General features: G+C 46.0%; 1 protein-coding gene across 5 annotated transcripts in view; it reads left to right on the top strand.

The window, feature by feature from the left end:
* The window catches only part of dpy19l3 (dpy-19 like C-mannosyltransferase 3), a 37,929-nt gene continuing 18,765 nt past the window's right edge, over positions 1-19,164 (top strand). Inside the window, exons 1-10 of one of the 5 annotated variants that reach the window (XM_061813529.1) lie at positions 1-147; positions 516-671; positions 1,907-2,034; positions 10,150-10,240; positions 13,317-13,438; positions 14,559-14,704; positions 15,012-15,135; positions 15,215-15,349; positions 16,566-16,697; positions 18,265-18,366. In XM_061813529.1, coding sequence (XP_061669513.1) covers positions 527-671; positions 1,907-2,034; positions 10,150-10,240; positions 13,317-13,438; positions 14,559-14,704; positions 15,012-15,135; positions 15,215-15,349; positions 16,566-16,697; positions 18,265-18,366 — 1,125 coding nt within the window. In that variant the 5' untranslated portion in view covers positions 1-147; positions 516-526. Of the gene's footprint in view, positions 188-515; positions 672-1,906; positions 2,035-8,933; positions 9,384-10,149; positions 10,241-13,316; positions 13,439-14,558; positions 14,705-15,011; positions 15,136-15,214; positions 15,350-16,565; positions 16,698-18,264; positions 18,367-19,164 lie in introns of those variants that run through there. The other 4 variants (XM_061813532.1, XM_061813531.1, XM_061813528.1 and 1 more) reach the window with 4 other exon arrangements.

The raw sequence follows: 19,164 nt of genomic DNA, 5'->3' as shown, positions 1-19,164 counted from the left end.
GGCGGGACCTTTCAAGATCCGGCGCGGATAGTCAATGGAAGCCCGGGCGGAGAAAAACCAGCAAAATCGAGAATGTGTTTTTTTTTTTCCGATGGCGGATCGTAGCAGAATGAAACAGCCGTGGAGCTAACCGAGCCGTGGAGAGAGGTGACGAAAGCCGCCTTGAGTGGGCATTCTTCCGGCAGAGGTTTGAACGTGAACCGTTGCTTTCCTTTGTTGACCGTGATTTATTTATTTATTTATTTATTTTTTAACTCACACAATACTGCCAAAATCACAACAAGTGTGACTTTATTTGTCATTGCAAACCACATTTGCGTTCGGGTCAGTACTGTATTGTAAATATGTATTTTAATGTAGATTTAAGTCTCGTTTATTGTCCTTTCCCCTCCCAATATGAAGCAAATATCCTCCTGTCGATCAAAATCACAAGATGGCGTCTTTGTTGACGTTTTTTTTTCGCGCATGCGTGATGGCACCTGCCCTGTGTGTCGTTCCCCCCCCCCCCCCCCCAGGGCCGCGCACCATGGCAACCCTGCGCCAGAGAAAGGGCAGCCGGGGTAAGGACCCCCCCCACACCTCCCATGCGGACTCTCAGCCTCAGCAGCGCCACCAGGCCAACTGTTGCACCCGCCATCATCATCATCGTCACCATGACGACCTCCTGCAGGGTTAGTTTTTGGTCCACACCTCGACCGTCGCTGGCGTCTGCGTGGCACTCCCCACCCCAAAAAAAGCCAAAGAACATCCATCCATCCACTTAGCCACTTATCCTCACAAGGGTCGCGGGAGTGCTGGAGCCTATCCCAGCTGTCGAGGGGCAGAAGGCGGGCGGGGTACACCCTGAACTGGTTTGCCAGCCAATCGCAGGGCACGTGGAGACAAACAGCCGCACTCACAATCACACCTAGGGCCAATTTAGGGTGTCCAATTAACGTTGCACGTGTTTGGGATGTGGGATGAAACCGGAGTACCCGGAGAAAAGTCACCCAGGCACGGGGAGAAAATGCAAACTCCGCACAGACGGGGCCCGGGATTCGAACCCGGGTCAACCAGAACCGTGAGGCCAACGCTCTACAGCTGTGCCGTACCCACACAGTACGTTTAAAGTGTCCTGTCATGTCATTAGCCAAGCCGCTTATCCTCACAAGGCTTCAGGAGAAAGGGAGACTACACCCTGAATTGGTCGCCAGTCGGTCGCAGGGCAGGTATCGACACCATCACTGAGTGGGAATCGATCCGGCCATTTATTTTCTTCGCCGCTTATCCTCACGAGGGTTGCGGGGCGTGCTGGAGCCTATCCCAGCTGTCAACGGGCAGGAGGCGGGCTACACCCTGAACTGGTCGCCAGCCAATCGCAGGGCACAATGAGACAAACAGCCGCGCTCACAATCACACCTCGGGGCAATTTAAAGTGTCCAATTAATCCCATTTAAAATGTTTATCTGAATTTGTTTTCAATAAGGAAAATATGAGCTAAATAATTTTACACCTACAGCACATATTCACTTTTATAGGCAGACCTTTTCATGTTCTAATTGCTTTTTCAACAAAATTTTACTATGTATAATGGGAAGAAGTATTAAAATTAGTACATACAGAGTACGTTTAAAAAAAAAATCTCCATATATGTAATGACATGATTCATTAATCTAGTGTGAAAAATTAAAATGAAAAAAAAAGAAAACTTTTTCTTTCATCATTTTATTCCACAATTTTTGTAATTTGTCTTTCTATATTTGGGGAAAATAAACAAATATACACTAAACATCCATTTACTGAGCCGCTTATCCTCACAAGGGTCGCGGGAGCCGATCCCAGCCATCGCGGAGGTACAAGTCAAATCCACTTTTGAGTTGTATATTGGCACCGTCGGGAAGCTGACGTACGTCCGCTCACCCCGCAGGCGATTGGTCGTGGGGGTGCATCGTGTGGACGTCGGTGGGCTGGTCGGTGTCGGTGGGTCTGGGCCTGCTGTGCTGCATGTACGTGGCCACGCTGCACGAGAACGACTTGTGGTTCTCCAACATCAAGGTAAACGGCGGATCTCTTGTCGGCTTCTTTCCGCTGTCCGGAGTCCATTTTGTCGTCAGTCATTGGTGCCGTCACCTTTCCGGAATTCACATTTTTAATATTTACGTTTTAAAGACGCACACAGTTCGTGGAGTGAATGGCAGCTGCCGAGCGAGTGTTGCTCACGACGCATTTTGTAGTTGTTGATACCTGTAAATAAACAATTTGGTATTTTGCCATCAAAAGTCCTTTGCAGACTTGTTTTTGTCAGCGCCAAATTGACAAATTTCCTCCTTTTTGGTTTTTGCTCGTACTGCTGATGACTAATGAAGGAAAAGCTATAAAAAAAAAAAAAAAAAACAGTTTTGTTTTTTTTCCTATTCAAAAAAAGGTCTTTTTAGCGCAGGGGTCGGGAACCTCTGAGGTCGAGAGAGCCATAAACGGCAAATATTTAAAAATGTAATTCCAAAAGAGCCGTCCAATATTTTCAAAACTAAATACCGAATAGTGTATTTGTGCATTTTATGTAAGACGATGAGTCTGTAAATTCATTTAAAAAAACGTTATACTGTTGCTAACCAATGATGACAAAAGTACTTTTTTGCCATGAACGCGACTTCTTTGCCGATGACTTTGTCGTCTGTTTCATACGTCATTAAATCCATCCGTTATTCGTGAACGTAGGTTGGTTTTAATGGGTTTTTTTTTGTTCCCCCTTCAAACGCGAGAAAGAATTTTCATATGCATGGGTAGAACCAAACGTTGTAAATATTCACACGTGCGTTCCGAGTTTTTCGCAATCAGGTTGAATTTTTTTTTTTTTTTTTTCCATTTCTCCCCACTTACGTGCGCTCCCCAACGATGCTTGTCGACGGAGGCTCGTCTTTCTTCTTCTTTTTCTTTCGGCTTGTCCCGTACGGGGTCGCCACAGCGTGTCATCTTTTTCCATATAAGCCTATCTCGCCCACTGTCCTCACAACATCCATCGACCTTTTCTTTGGTCTTCCTCTCGCTCTTTTGCCTGCCTTTATGTAAAAAATTTTTTTTTTTTTTTTTTTTTAATTCCGGCGTTGTCGTTACAAACCACATTGATAGGCTGCGTAGGGACATTGGTAATTATGAGTGTACCCCTTTAAGAGCGGAGGGGGGCGGCGCAAGGTCAACTCGGAAGAAGAGCGTGGTCGTTGCAAGTTGGAGAAAGTTCCGTGTGGTGCCAAAATGTTCGATGTGTTTGGCCACGCGGTCACGCGATGGACCAGAACTTCCTCGCGATCGATCGCATCGATCACCCCTGCTGTATCCAGTATGTCGTTCTGAGGGCTCTCCACCGAAAGAGCCAGGTGTGGCTCGCGAGCCATAGGTTTCCGACCCCCCCCCCCCCGCCCCCGATTCAGCGCTTACTTTGTCTCAGAACGCGGCGTCGTGCAGGTCTTGAGGAAGATCAGTCAAGATCCTCCCAATCGGCCCCTGACGGAGGAGACTCTGCTTGACGATTTGCATTTTTTCCCCCCTCCATCATCACAAGTAATAAACGCAGCTGAGCGTTTGGCCCGTCGTATCCCGCCTGTCTTTGCTTTAGTGCTTCATTTAACACAGCTGTTGCCTGTAAACATTTTTGAAACAAACACGTTTCACGTCGATTTGTGGGCTGCAGGACGCGCCTGTGTTGGTAGTCTTGCGTGAGATGGCGGCAGAGAGGACAAATGGGAATAAAAAAAAAAAAAAAGAGCTGTTATTGCACCAAAAGCCGAGTGAGATTGTTTGGGTTTGTAGCGCTGACAAAGCGTTGCCACGGCGACTGCGACTGACATCATCCCTGGCGGTGCGCCGTGTTCTGGACATGCGCACGCATGCCAAGAAGATCGTTTTTTTTTTTTTTTTTTTAAAAGACAATTATCAGACCTCCAACCGGTTTCCTTTTCCACCGGAGATGTTGACAAGTTTCACTGGCATGTCAAATCCTTCCAAAATGTGCACGAAATTCTCTTACTTTTCAGCATGAGACCCAAAAAAAAAAAAAGAAAAAGACTGCACATGTTTTTGACATTTGCGCTCACACTCTCGTAGGAGATTTCCAAGCTTTCCGAGCGGGATAACGCGGAAAAAAAGGCCTGGAAAGTTCATCAATTAATCTTAATTTTCAACTGGGATTTTCATCAGAAGTCTTTTTTTTTGTTTTTTTTTTTTTTTTTGTTCCTGACGAATGTCAACGTCTTTGGCGGGAACTTTTCATCGTCCTCCGGGAAGGACGAATCCAAAGTGATGATCTCCCCCCCCCCCCCCCCAATACGGTCGCTTCCATCTACATCGCGTTGAGTCTGAATTCATTATGTTTGATAGCGGGATTATGCAAAAGCACCTCGTTAAAATCTAGTGAACAAGAATGCAAAACTGTTCACAAGAAGTTGCATTCCTGCTCAATATTTTCAGAAAAAATTCCCATCTTTCTCCTTTTTTCTTTAAAAAAAAAAAAACAACACAAAATATCTGACAGAGCAAATAACCAATTTTAGTTGCAAACAAAATGACGAAATGTATTTGCAACTTTTGTGTCATTAAAGTCGCGACATTGTGCCAAACGCACTTGGTTTTTTTTTTGTGCAATTTGACTCAAATAATTTTTCAAACTCTGCTGCAGAATTTGCCACAAATGTTTTTTTCACTTGTTTTGCTCCCACTCTTTTCTTCACTTCATCTCAAAACAGCTCAGTGGGGTTTAAGTCAGGTGATTGTGCTCCCCCCCCCTCCCCCCCATCTTCTTAGCCGCTTATCCTCACAAGAGTCACGGGGAGTGCTCGGAGCCTACCCCAGCTGACATCAGGCAGGAGGCGGGGTACACCCTGAACTGGGTGCCAGCCAATCACAGGGCACATTCGAGACAAAAGCTGCACTCGCAATCACACCTACGGACAATTTAGAGTGTCCAATGAATGTCGCATGTTTTTGGGATGTGGGAGGAAAGCGGAGTTCCACCCGGAGGAAAGCCACACAGGCACGGGGGAGAACATGCCAACTCCACACAGGCGGCCACATGGAGACAAACAACAGCCGCGCTTTGCAATCACACCTACGGACAATTTAGAGTGTCCAATGAATGTCGCATGTTTTTGGGATGTGGGAGGAAAGCGGAGTTCCCACCCGGAGGAAAGCCACTCAGGCACGGGGGAGAACATGCCAACTCCACACAGGCGGCCACATGGAGACAAACAACAGCCGCGCTTTGCATCACACACCTACGGACAATTTAGAGTGTCCAATGAATGTCGCATGTTTTTGGGATGTGGGAGGAAAGCGGAGTTCCCACCCGGAGGAAAGCCACTCAGGCACGGGGGAGAACATGCCAACTCCACACAGGCGGCCACATGGAGACAAACAACAGCCGCGCTTTGCAATCACACCTACGGACAATTTAGAGTGTCCAATGAATGTCGCATGTTTTTGGGATGTGGGAGGAAAGCGGAGTTCCCACCCGGAGGAAAGCCACTCAGGCACGGGGGAGAACATGCCAACTCCACACAGGCGGCCACATGGAGACAAACAACAGCCGCGCTTTGCAATCACACCTACGGACAATTTAGAGTGTCCAATGAATGTCGCATGTTTTTGGGATGTGGGAGGAAAGCGGAGTTCCCACCCGGAGGAAGCCACTCAGGCACGGGGGAGAACATGCCAACTCCACACAGGCGGCCACATGGAGACAAAAACAGCCGCGCTTTGCAATCACACCTACGGACAATTTAGAGTGTCCAATGAATGTCGCATGTTTTTGGGATGTTGGAGGAAAGCGGAGTTCCGACCCGGAGGAAAGCCACACAGGCACGGGGGAGAACATGCCAACTCCACACAGGCGGGGTCGGGATTGAACCCGCGACCTCAGAACTGTGAGGCCAACACTTTACCAGCTGCTCCACCGCGCCGCCTAATTCTGTTATTCTGTTCTGTATATTGTTTTTATCACTTTTGGTTTCGGGTGACCTTACGTGTCTTTTCCAACCTCGCTCAGTTCCCTTTTTGTATTCTGTACAATTTCAAGGTCTTCATTGGATGTGAAAATTCAAGAAAAACATTTGAGCGGTGAAGTAGTTTTGGGTTAAGTCCAGTTTTAGGTTTGTAGGTTGAGGTAGCGTTGGGTGAACTAAAGAGTCCCGTCCGTGGTTGGATCGGTGGGGGTTTATGATTAGCGATTAGTTTCTTGATTTCTTACATTTCGAGTGGGGTTTAGGTTGGGCCTACGCTTGGATTCGGTTTTAACGGTCAGGGTTTTCTTTGGGTCGGTTTCTTTCTTTTCACCTCGGCGGGCGAAGTCTGACGTCGTTTGGCTTTTTCCGTGAGAGAACGTTGGGGTCAGGCTTTCAGCGGGATTTGGGAAGGCCTTTGACGCTTTCTCGATTGCGTACGAAGAAGACGGCCAGTCAATTGAGATAATTGGTCAATGAAGAGAGCCATCTGAACCAAATCCAGAACCTTTGAAGCGAGATCCGCAGCGATTGCGGCGAAAAAGATCAAGCTCGCTCGCGTGCGAGTCCCAACATCCGCCGGGCGCTCGGCCTCGGTAAACGGCCTCATCTTTACTTCGACGCGCACTTTGGCAGAGTTGGACGATGACAGCCGACTTCGACGTGAGAGCGGCAATTTTTTTTTTCAACCACCACGCATTTCCCATCTTCTTTTACTGGTTTCACTTTTTCCCTCGGGCACCGGCACCAACATTCAGCGCCTGTCGCCACCTTGACTTGGAATCGCGAGTTCCGGTTGGCGTGTCTATCGCGAGTTGACCCAGAAAAAGCTCTCAAGAAGCGCAGGAAGTCTGCCATTTTGGTTTGACGCAGTTCCGGGGTTCCTTCCGAGGTCAACCCGTCCTGCGCATTTTCTCCGTTGCCGCCAAAATGGAACCTTTTACACGAGAAAGAAAGACGGGCAAAGCTAATTCCGAGAAGTTTGAGTTTTTGTCGTCATTAAAGAAGAAACTTTGCAAAGTCAAAACGTGACCTGTGAACATGTTTTGCCGATGTTGTGGCGGTGTGGCTTTCCTCTGGGTGCTCCGCTTTCTCCCGCAACCAAAAGTCTCCTTGCCAACAGACACAAGCGCTGACATGCGGACCGGATTTGATCCGTGGGAGCAACACAGTTTTATTGTTTTGCATGCAGTTTGCATAAAAAGCAAAAATCTTCCACATACTTGTGTGTTAACCATTCCAGAAATATATATAAAAAAAAAATCTCAAAAATTAATAGAGACAAGATGAACATTTCAAAGGTGTAATGTTGTTGAATGAGGATAGGCATGTATGGATGGAAACATTTTAAATAACAAAAAAAATATATATATCTACACTAAAGCCTCGGTTCTCGAACGTCCTCGTTTTCAAACGAGACTTTTCGTGCTTCTGTTTTCGAATGAAAATCGGTGCTCAAACGCCCCCGAAAGAAAACCCCGGAAATAACCAGCTGACCCGCGACCCTCTTTGCTGTGAATTCCCACGCCGCTGAAAAAACCTGGAAAAGAACATAAAGCGTGCGGCGCAAGCAGTTGACCCAGCCACGACGCGCTTTGTTATTGTCCAATAGAACAAAAAAAAAAAAAAAAAAAACCTGGAAATGACATAACGCACGCACAGACGTGTCCCGGTAGTGACTGTTATTTTTCTTCTTATCGAGGACTCCCATAATAACCCCCAATCATGGCTCCAAAGAAAGACATTTGCTTATTTAAAGGTTTTCTGCACTTTTGTTAATAAAAAAAAAAAAAAGTTGACAAGGCCGGGGGGGGGGGGGGCGAGTCGCTACAGATACGGCAATGACCTCCCAGCATAGTGTACTACTAAAGCATAGATTTTAAGCAAAATATATATATTTTTTTTTTTCTTAAATTATTTTATTCTATAAACTATTTAAAAGCTAAAAAAAAATGCTTTGAAAAGCCAATTTTTTTTTAGGCTTGGAACGCATTAGTTCTTTTGCCATTCATTGTAATGGGAAAACATTGATTCGGTTTTCGAACAAAACACTTCTCAAACTGTTTTGTGGAACATATTAATGGGCGAGAGCCGAGGCATATTGCAGGCAGCACGGTGACTCGGCTGATAAAGCGTTGGCCTCACAGTTCTGAGCACCCAGGTTCGATCCTGGCCCTGCCTCTCCTCTGTGGAGTTTGCATGTTTTCTCTGGGCGGGCACCCCGGTTTCCTCCCACGTCCCCAAAACACGCAACATTCATTGGACACGCTTAAATTGCCCCGTCGGTGTGATGGCGAGTGCGACTGTTTGTCTCCATGTGCCCTGCGATTGGCTGGCGACCAGTTCAGGGTGTACCCCGCCTCCTGTCCGTGAAAACAGCTGGGGTAGGCTCCGGCTCTCCCCGCGACCCTTTTGAGGATAAGCGGCTCAGAAAATGGATGTATAGATGTATGAACTTCGCATGTTCTCCTGGTACCTGCACGGGTTTCCTCCCACATTCCCAAACCGCGCAGCCGTCGCGTTGACTCCATTTGGCAGCGCTTACGACAAAACGTGCCGTGTAACGAAGAAAAGCCGGACAAGAGTTCTGATAGAACCGAACTTTATTCGGCCACTTCAGGTGAAGTTTTTCTTTGTGAATGTGACACAAGAGGAAAAGAGACTGAAACACTGCATTTGTTGAGAATAATAATCAAGGAAAGAATTGATGACGATGACGAAGGGCAACTCCCAGCGCCGGACTGGCACGGGTCAAGCGTGAAGTCATGTCCACGTGGGTAGCAACACCGAGTTAATTTCAGACCCAGCTGGAGTCGACGTCCACAAGTGCGCCGACATTCCCCAACATCCCCCCGCTCACTCCCTGGTTCCCGCCCCCCTTTTAAGCCTATAAAAGGTCAGCTGCAGTCCGCTCGCTTCCCACTTTCCCAACCTCGGTCCTCCGGCAGAACTTTTTTTTTTCTTTTTTTTTTTACCCCGTGTTTGGGCCTTCGAGGAACCCAGAGGAGGTTCAAGTTCCGTGCCAGTTGAGATCGAAGCCCCGCTGCTTTTTCCCGAGAGAACGGTTTTGGCGCCTTTCCTGTGCCAAATGATTTGGAGCCGCTTGAAAGACGCCTGCAGCGCGACTTTCACTTTCCCTCCGGACGCATTTGGATCTCTTCTACTGATCATTTGAACTCGGTGATGGAGCTCCGCAAACGGCGCCGCGGGGCGACCGGGTCTGGTCGAGATGAGGAGGAGGAGGAGGAGGAAGAAGGGGGGGCTCCCGGATCCGGCGAGCCGGCCCGGCGTCGGAGGTGGCGGCGGGCCGTTGCCACGGCGACGGGCCTGGCGACGGCCGGCCTGCTGGCGCTGACGCAGGCCTGCTGTGTCAACGCCTTGCACGAGAACCTGCTGTGGTTCGCGCAGCTCACGGTAGGAGCCGACTGGCCGTCGCAAACGTTACACTTTACATTCCCGATTCTTCAAAAAGGAAACTTTCTGGAAAAACATATTGCTTTTTTTCTCTTCCAAAATATTTATTTCTTCTGAAAATTGCTTGGCTTTTCTGATTTTTTTTGGTCTTTTTCAAAATTCTGCAATATTCTGGAAAAAAAAAGAGTTTGATAGAAGAATATCAAATTCAACACCTTTTTATTGGAATGTTTTTCAGCATCTGGAAAATATGACTGTAATTTTAATTTTTTTTATCTGGAAAATGTATGTTTTAAACTAATTTTTAAAACCAACCAAGCGTGTAATTGATTTTTTTTCAGATTTTATTTTTTTTAAATCTGGAAAATGTATCTCTTTTCATTTTTGTTTTTTTTAGTTGTAGAAATGTTTTCCCCCCCAAAAACATTTTCCAAAATTTGTGGGAAAATGGAACTGAAATGAAAGTCTGTAAAATGTGTATCTACATTTTCTTCAATCTGGAGAATGTTTTTAGTTTTGATTTAGTCTGGAAAATGTTGGACTTTTCTCGGAAATCTAGAGGATGAAAGACCAAATGCTAAACTGCACCTCACGTGTAATTATCTTAAATTCGTCTCAACTTTGGTTGATAGAATTGATAGATTGATAGAATGGCAAAGATTTGGCATTTGATGGCGATATTTAACCTAAAAGAAGCTAATCTGGGATGCCGAAGTCGTCTGATGCGCCGCAGCGCATTTAAAAGAAAGTGTTGTTTCCATTTCAGGAGGTGGAGCGGGAGATCTCCTTTCGGACCGAGTGCGGACTCTACTACTCGTACTACAAGCAACTGTTGAACGCGCCATCCATACAGGAAGGTATACCTGAAATGTTGAGTCGAGCATGCTAGCATGCTAACTTGAGGCTAACATTCCCGTCACAAACAAAACAAGCTCCTTGGATTCATTGTCCTGATGATGTTAGCAAGACAAATCAACATTACAGGGAGTCCTCGGTCTACGACTGAGATCCGTTCCGACAGGAGTTAAGTCGGATTCCACCATTAAAATCAGAATTTGCACCCAAATACGTTCTATAAAATAAACAAATACATTGAAAGAAACAAGATGATGTAGTTAGCATTACTGCTGAGAGGTGGATGGCGAAGAAGAAGAAGAAGGGGAGGCTGTGCTTAGCTATGGCCAAGGAACCTGGTCCTCAATCCTCTCCATCTCGACAAGTATCAAAGAACCTTGTTTTGCGATCATTGGATCCGACATAGGAACGGAAACCTTCACATGCGCTAAAATACGATAATAATTGTCACCACGGTCGACCGACTGAAGCCTCGGTGGTCCTGGTGTCTCCCCTCTCTCCAATCTTTTTACGATCTTGACCTTCGTCTCCGTGGTCATGGATTTTGTTTTGGGTGCGGAAGCATCGCTAAAAGACACAACTTTCTTCTTTTGGGGGCGTGATGGCGAAAAAGGAGGGCAAAAAATGCCAAGATGCTCCCGGCGCACAAACGGACAAAATGGCGGACGGGGGACGGGCGTTGTAAAGTCGAAACGTTTTAGGTCGAGACCGTCCTAACCGGAGGATTCGACAGCGTTTCCGCCGATTTTTCTGAGGACGCTGACGAAATGCCGCTGGTTTTGATGTGCACTATTTAAGCTCTGCTTTTCTCAGCATTGAAACAAGACTCAAGTGTTCATGTTCGAGGTTTCAAAACCATTTAACTCTGGTCTGAAATCAATGTGCTATTTTGGCTAATCCTGCTCAAACGAGTCGAAGTCAACTGTTGGGCTCAGATGATACATTATTCTTGCTATTACATAATGACCACAAATCACATCATCAACTTACCATTGAGCCAAACGTGACACGGACATTAGCAAATGTACATTTTCATTGCGGTCCGTTTTTGGTGGACTTATTTTTGGTCCTGTACTTTTCCAGATTCTGTTAGCAAGTCAGATTAGCGTTAGCTCGGCTACAACACGAGCTTCGTTTTCTGACGCGAAGTGAACAACGTCGGTCTAATGATGCACGTGGGTGCAATGACTGCTTGTTCCCATCGTCGTCGTGAAAATTCCTTGCTGACCACAATTTTCCACCGCAGTGGCTAATCAACCGAGTTGACGCTCATACGAGAATGAAGTCACCGAAAGAAAGGAGGACACGTGTGGCCAATGAATAAATATTTGGAGAACGAGGGAGAGATAAATGGAAGCGTGTGGGCGGAAACGTGGACGCTGTTTATGGAAAATACGTCGGCTTGCTCCGGCAGACCGGGATCGGGATGACGACCGCGGCCCGAAGCCGACGTTTCAAGCACTGCAAACATTTTGTAATGATTCCCAGCCCCTCGGGCCTGTTTGGAATTATTGCAACATGCAGCATGAGTGCGGAATCGTTCTGGGTCATTGGCCTGGTTAGTGCTGATTGTTCCGGAAGATCTTTGGAACGACTACTGTGGCGCACGCTCGTTGCAAGCGTCCAGAGATTTGAAGGAAATGGCCGAGTTGGCCTAAAACGGCCTTTTCGAGGCACCACGGAAAGCCAGCTGGGTCTTTGCGGGCGCTCGACACTTGTTACATCCATCCATTTTCTTAGCTGCTCATCCTCACAAGGGTCGCAGGACTGCTGGAGCCTCTCCCGGCTAAATCTTTAGGATGTGTTTTGCTTCGCCAAAAATCCAGCAAAATGTCCACCTTTCTGGTGAGATTTTGCAGGTGTGCTCACGATCGATGTCGACCGAGATCCATCCATGTTCCAGCATCTTGCCCACGATCCCCACTAAGTGTAAATTTTGATCATAGATATACTGCGCAAGCTTCAAATTTGGTCGAAATCTGCCACATTACAGGTCAAGTGTCAAAACTTCGAAAAGAGATAGATATTGTCGTTAAAAATACATATAACATTATTCACTTGGATGTCCGTATGAAAAAATTACTATGAGCGGGGAGCAAAGTTGCGGAAGTCTCATTGGCCATATTGCCTGCATTGTCTGTTCATTACATCACACCCCGACATTCGCCATTGGAAATACGCTGTGGCACCTGCTGTGGGACACGGAAGCTCTTTTCAAAGAAGAAAACATCTCACAATCGAGTGAGGTGACCGGGGCAATATAGTTTTGAGCCATATTTAGATGATATGCGGATCACTTCTAACCAACTCCCTAACAGACTCCCAGACAGCATGTATGACCCAGCCCTGCTGAAGCCGCGCCCCTCGTCGGGTACATCGGCACATTTACGTGCGTGGATCTTTTGTTACATTCTGAGAGGATTACGCTCGTTCCCAAACCATTTTTTTTTTTTTTTTTGTAGTTGCTCTATACACGCCGACCTGTCATTTGGAAACCACCAAGCTCTCGTCCTTTGCACCCGTGCAATCCATTTTTCACGACCCACCGGGTCTTTTTGAAAGTATGACTCCATCTTCCGAGTGTTCGACCAATATCCAGCAATACGACGAACCGCCATTTTGGCTAACACGAAGGAACAAAGAGCTAACTTCCAGCAGGTAAAACTAGTGGAAACAGACGAGCCCGCTTGAGTGGGCGTCTGCTACTGACGTCACTTCCTGCTTCATGTCGAAAACAAATCCCTCGTGAGGATTTTCATGGGGCGAGTGACAAAAAGCCTCAAAACCTCAAAATCATCTTGTGTGGTGAAAAAACGGGTGGGTCCATTCCGGCTGCCTTTTTTCCATTAATAACATACTAAAATCAGGGGCTGGGTCATACATACTGTCTGGGAGTCTGTTAGTTAGTTAGTTAGAAGTGATCCGCATATCATCTAAATATGGCTAAAAACGATAGGGTAATATTGCCCTGGTCACTTCACTCGATTGTGAGACGTTCTGTTCTGGATTTCATGACAGTGGCACTTTCATGTTTTTGTGCGTTGAAATTGCATATATTTATTTTTTTGCTGCGCTTAGGATTGTCCGAGTTGATTCACGACAACTTGACGGAGTCTAAGCGGACCATCAACCTCCTGCAGAGGATGAACATCTACCAGGAGGTCTTCCTCAGCGTGCTTTACAGGCTGCTGCCCATACAGGTAACACGCACACAACTCAAATTGGGCGTTGTGAGACGTTCGCCGCACGCTGCGTCGTCCGCTGCGTCGTCCGCTACCTCCATCTCTTCCAGCAGCGTATCTGAAGCTCTCTGGCATCGTAAATGTTGAAACATAAGTCGCTGTGTCTCTGTAATTAAGAATGATCAATCCAGGACAAAACATAAAGATATCAATCGAGTGACCATTCAGGGGCGGGTTTTGTCCCTAAACATGTCAGAAGAGGGCCACAACTGTTAATCATTGTTTTCCAAAATATAAAATGATGTTTGTAATCAAGTCTCCTTTCATGGTCGACTACCATAATTTAAGCCTCACCCAGTACATTTGTAAAGGAAATACCATGTGGTACGTACATACGCCGCAGCTGTGTAAAATCGGCAAGTACCCACATTGAAACGCGAGATATTTACAAAGACAGTAAACAGAAAGCAAAGTTTTAATACCTTAGCTTAGCTTAACGTAGCAACAACACGGTAGCACGAACAGGGCTGGTAAAACAAAAAGAAAAAAACAGCCGCGGCAGCTACACAGTAGCAACAAGGTAGCATAGCACTAGCAGGGCCTGTCTAAAAAAAAAACAAAAACGTACTTAAATCACGAAGACGCGGCAGTAACACAGCAGCAGTCGTTAGCGTGGCGCAAACAGGGCTGGTTAAACAAAAAAAAAAAAAAAGAACGGTAAAAGTCACTTCCTCGGCACATCCATTCCACCGGTCTCAATCTTACCTTTCCCGCGCAAGTGCCCCCTTGTGGCCGTAAGAAAAAAATGCACAAATTACCCGCATCACCACATAAGCCGCAGGGTTGAAAGCGTGTGGGGAAAAAAAAATTGTTTATGTGCCGGAAATTATGGTAAATTAAGAAAAAAAAATCTGACAATATTTACCAGTGAGAAGCTGAAATTGCAGCAATTTGAACAATGTCACTTTGAATCCTTTGTCAATCAATTCGGCCAATGGCTGTTGATTAATCAATGAATTTGTGCACCTGCAAAATGTTGGTCATGAGAGTTGTGCCACTTTTGGTCTTCGTGATGATCGGGATCATTTTAGCACTGACGATGTTGCTGAAAAAATGTTGTCGTTTTTGCGTTTTGCAGTCCTACCTGGAGCCCATGTACTTCTACATCTACAGCGTGTTCTCGCTGCAGGCGGTTTACGTGATGGCGCTGTACTTGACAGCGTGGCTCCTGGCCGGCTCCTGGCTGGCCGGTGCGCTGGCCGCCGCCTGGTACATCCTCAACAGGTGGGTGGCGACGGCACCTCCGGATGCTAAGCTAACGTCGCGTACGGGCCGCGGGGCAGAAAATGGACCCCGCTAGCTTTCGGTTTGCTTTTTCAATCATTCCAGTGCTTTTAAGTAGCCCTCATGTTAGCTGCCTAGCGTTAGCATTGTGGTGAACCTGCAAAGAACGGCATGTCTTTCCAGATTGATACAATAGTTGTGCTTTCTCATCATTTTATAGTTGACATTGAATTAGAAATGAGTCATTCCTCCGACTGTGTGGTCGTGTGCAGATGCCAATCACGCTAGTACGGATGGTTGTTTGCAGGGTGGATACAACTCGTGTGGAGTTCACCATCTCGCTGAGAGAGAACTGGTCTCTGCCCTTCCTGGCCCTGCAGGTTGCCGCCATCACGTGCTACCTGAGGCCTCAGCTGGGCACCTTGCGTCAGGTGCGCGTAGCCTAACTTGACTTCGTTCAGAGCTGTGTTAGCATTAAGCCTTTGCGTGCGTTTGTGTTCCACTCCGCAGAAGGTGATGGTGTGGCTGATGTACGTGTGCAGCCTGTGCTTCTGTGTGACTTGGCAGTTCAACCAGTTCATCTTTCTGGTCCAGGCCCTCGTTTTCTACACGCTGGATTGTGTGGATGTGCTCACCACTGCACAGGTTTGACCCCCAGGATTCGCGGTGTTCTCGTGAAACATAAAAAGCAACGACTGAGTCCCGTCATTTGGGCTGAGCGCATTCACGGTCACGCGTCATAATACTCACGGTGGATCTCTGCTCAGTCATTTATTATTATTATTTTCACACATGCATCTCAATGATGGAGCAGCTGTGGAGCGTTCGATCCCGGCCCCTGCTGTGTGGAGTTTGCATGTTCTCTCCGTTACTGCGTGGGTTTTCTCCAGGCACACCGATCTCCTCCCACATCCCAAAAACACGCAACGCGGAGACTCTAAATTGCCCCGTCGGTGTGATTGTGAGTGCGACTCTTGTCTGTCTCCGTGTGCCCTGCGATTGGCTGGCAATCAGTTCAGGGTGTCCCCCGCCTCCTGCGACTGTCGTGAGGATAAGCGGTGAAGAAACGGGATGGTTGGATGCAGCTCAATGATGACAGCTTGCGAGCTAAGCTAAGCTAGCGAGCTTGAGAGGCTTCAACTTGCACTGAGGCAGGTCTCACGTACGCAAGTGTATAAAAGTTACCGTGTGTATTGTCACTGTTGACTGATTCCATTTAAAATGGATACATTTTGTCTGAAAGGCCAACAGATTGATGCGGTTGTTTTGTACGAATAGAACTCCATGCGTCAATGTAGCGACTGAATCTGTCCTATTTCACATTTATTTGCGGCCCTCTCGTGACGGCGTGGTGACATTTTCCCAAACCTTCGCCGAGTTCTGTTCTGTTTGGGTGTGTGTCTTTTTTCAATTTGTTTTCATTTATTTACCATAATCACCCAGTACATTTGTAAAGGAAATACCATTTGGTACATACATACGCCGCAAGTACCCACATTGAAACGCGACATATTTACAAAGATGGCACACAGAGAGTTTAACGCTAGCGCCACCGCGCTAACGCTAATGCTAGCGCCGGGGTGACAAAAGAAAAAAAAACATACCGGTAAAAATCACTGAGACACCTCAGTAACACGCTAGCGCAGCGCTAGCTAAGAGGGCCAGCCCGGTAAAAAGTCACTCCCTCGGCACATATATTCCACCGGTCTCACTCTTACCTTTTCCGCTCGAGCGGCCGTTAGCAAAAAATTTGCCGCATCACCGCATGAACTGCAGGGTTGAAATCATGGGGAAAAAAGTTGTGTCTCATCGGCCGGAAATTACGTTAATCCATTTTTTTTTGTTTTTTTTTCTTCCCCAGGTGACCACACTGTACTTGGTCCAAGCCAGCGCCTTGCTGAGCGTTTGGCTCCTGCAGTTCTTCAACGCCATGATCCTGGGCTCCTTGGCGCTCAGCTTCATCGTGGCCGCCCTCCTCGTGCGTCATTACCACGTGCGTACACAAACGCGCCCAAGACGGATGTGGCGCCTGGCGCGCGGCTTTCTTTAAGCTGCTGATAATCCCGCGTTGTGATCCGAAGTCATATTTGTCCGTCAGGTCTTAATGTAATTTATTCCACTCTGATCTTATCCCGACGACAATTACAAAGATATGTACCTTGACGGCGAGATGTAGGACGGCTCTAAATCATTTCTGTGCATATGCTGCGTTACGGGATGAATTTGAAAGGGGAAAAATAATTAATATGCGCGTGTGGTAGAGTAAGGGGGGCGAAAAGTGGCCGGAGTCATTCATTTCGTTCCCTTTAATGAAAGCTCATAAATGAAAGTCTTAATTATGCTCCAGCAAAAATGTTAATTAACCGTCAAATGCGCCATTCTGAGAAACAAGAATTTAATAGTTTACATTGATAAAGTGGTACAAAAGCCAATGTCGGATCCTCTCATAACTACACGGTTATAGTCAAAATTATCACAAAGTTGGAACATTTTTATACATTTGGATTTACACGATTAGGATTTTTGGGACCGATCAGCGAGTTTACAAAATTGATCCAATCACAAGAAGGCACAACGAGTCTATTTAAGTAACCTGTTCATTTATTGTTCCAAAATGATATATTTACCATGAAAAATGCATCTTTGTTCATCCATTTATGACTGAGGCATAGCGACAGACAAAAGAGATGAACGGTCTTCTATTTATTAGAGGGGAGTCAGTACACCCAGCAGTGACTGTGCTTTATCTCATTTTTGTGACATATTTCAAGTGTAAAATATGTGCCTTGGCTCCATAAGGGCCGGAATTCGCCGCTCCGGTCAATATCAACAGAACGGCGCCATGTTTTCAAACCACCACGAGCGCTAGCATTAGCCCGCTAGGCTAGGTAAAATTTTGACGCCTTGTGAACCGGATTGCATTAAAAGTACGTGAAAGTACCTCCAAAAAATCCCATCAAAAAACAGGAGACAAGATTTTATTTCTGATATAGTATATGAGAATGAAAGAGCAAATACTTCTCATAGTGTGATCCACGCATTAGGTCTCGTCATCTCTCGGCCGCCTTTTCTCTCCCATTTTTTTGTTGTCAGAAGACGTGAAGAAAAGTATTTGAATACTACTGTACAAAAAAAAATAGCTTTTACATTCTGATATACTGTGCACGATGTACATATCAATGTTTTACATTATAAAACAGTATATATTCTCTCTAAATGTATGAAAATGTCAAATTTGTCTCAATGATCTAAATTGAATTTGAAAAGCATCAACAAGATCTGTGAAAAAAATGTTTTTCAATGAATGAAAATAATTTAAAAAATGGAAAACATTTAAATACAATGTTCACAAAGGAGTAAAAATGATCCAAAACTAAAAAAAAAAAAAATATATATATACCTAAAACAAAAGCTGAATTTTAAAACAATTATCAATACTAAAAAAATGACTGTTGAATTGTGACAAAAACTGTAGAAATGCTCCTAAACTGACCACAACGTAGTGAAAAATGAAATGGCTGAATTATGACCTACTGATGTGTTTTTGTGCACCTTGCCAGCGTTCTCTGAAGTCCGGAAGTCTTGTGGCCCGAGTGTCCAAGCTGATCATCCACAGCACCGCCGTCCTTCTCCTCACCGTCGCCATCAACTTCTCGGCCAAGGTCCTCCTCTGAAATTTCTCCTTCCTCCTTTTGCCGAGTCCTTTTGCTGATGTCAGCAGTACTCTGTTCGAGTGCGATGTCTCGTTCGACCTTCGACGCCGCGTCGTCATTGCGCTCCCGCATTGCTGACGTGACAGGCTGAGATTGACTTCCTGATCTTTATCTTCAATTCAAAAGTTTTGCTGATCTCAAATCCAAAGTGATGGAACGCCGCCATCTCCTGGTATCTTCTGGTCATTACAGTTGGGTACAAGTTTGGTTGTCACAGACAAGCAGCGCAAGACCCTCTTACGTGCCAACCTGTCAAAAAACGTACTTGATGATAGCACCGTAATTTCCGTCCTATGGAGCGCGCCGGATTATAAGCCTCACCCACTACATTTGTAAAGGAAATACCATTTGGTACATACATAAGCTGCACCTGTGTAAAAGCCGCAAGTGCCCACATTGAAACATCAGATATTGATATTAGGTTTTAATACCTTATCTTAGCTTAACATAGCAAAAACACAGTAGCACAAACAGGGCTGGTGGGGAAAAAAAAAACATACTGGTAAAAAAAAAAAAAAAACAGCCGCGGTAGCTACACAGTAGCAACACGGTAGCACAGCACTAACAGAGCTAGTTAAAAAAAAATCATACCTAAATCACTGAGACGTGGCAGTAACACAGCAAAAACACACTAGCGCAGCGCTAACAGGGCCGGTTAAAAAAAAAACATACAGGTAAAAATCACTGAGACGCGGCAGTAACAAGATGCAACACGCTAGTGCAGCGCTAACAGGGCCGGTTAAAAAA

The sequence above is a fragment of the Syngnathoides biaculeatus genome, chromosome 3 (genome assembly GCF_019802595.1).
Source record: "Syngnathoides biaculeatus isolate LvHL_M chromosome 3, ASM1980259v1, whole genome shotgun sequence".
In the NCBI taxonomy this organism is placed as follows: domain Eukaryota; kingdom Metazoa; phylum Chordata; class Actinopteri; order Syngnathiformes; family Syngnathidae; genus Syngnathoides; species Syngnathoides biaculeatus.
The sequence above is the reverse complement of the archived record's forward strand: the minus strand, read 5'-3'. Positions and strand labels throughout refer to the sequence as shown.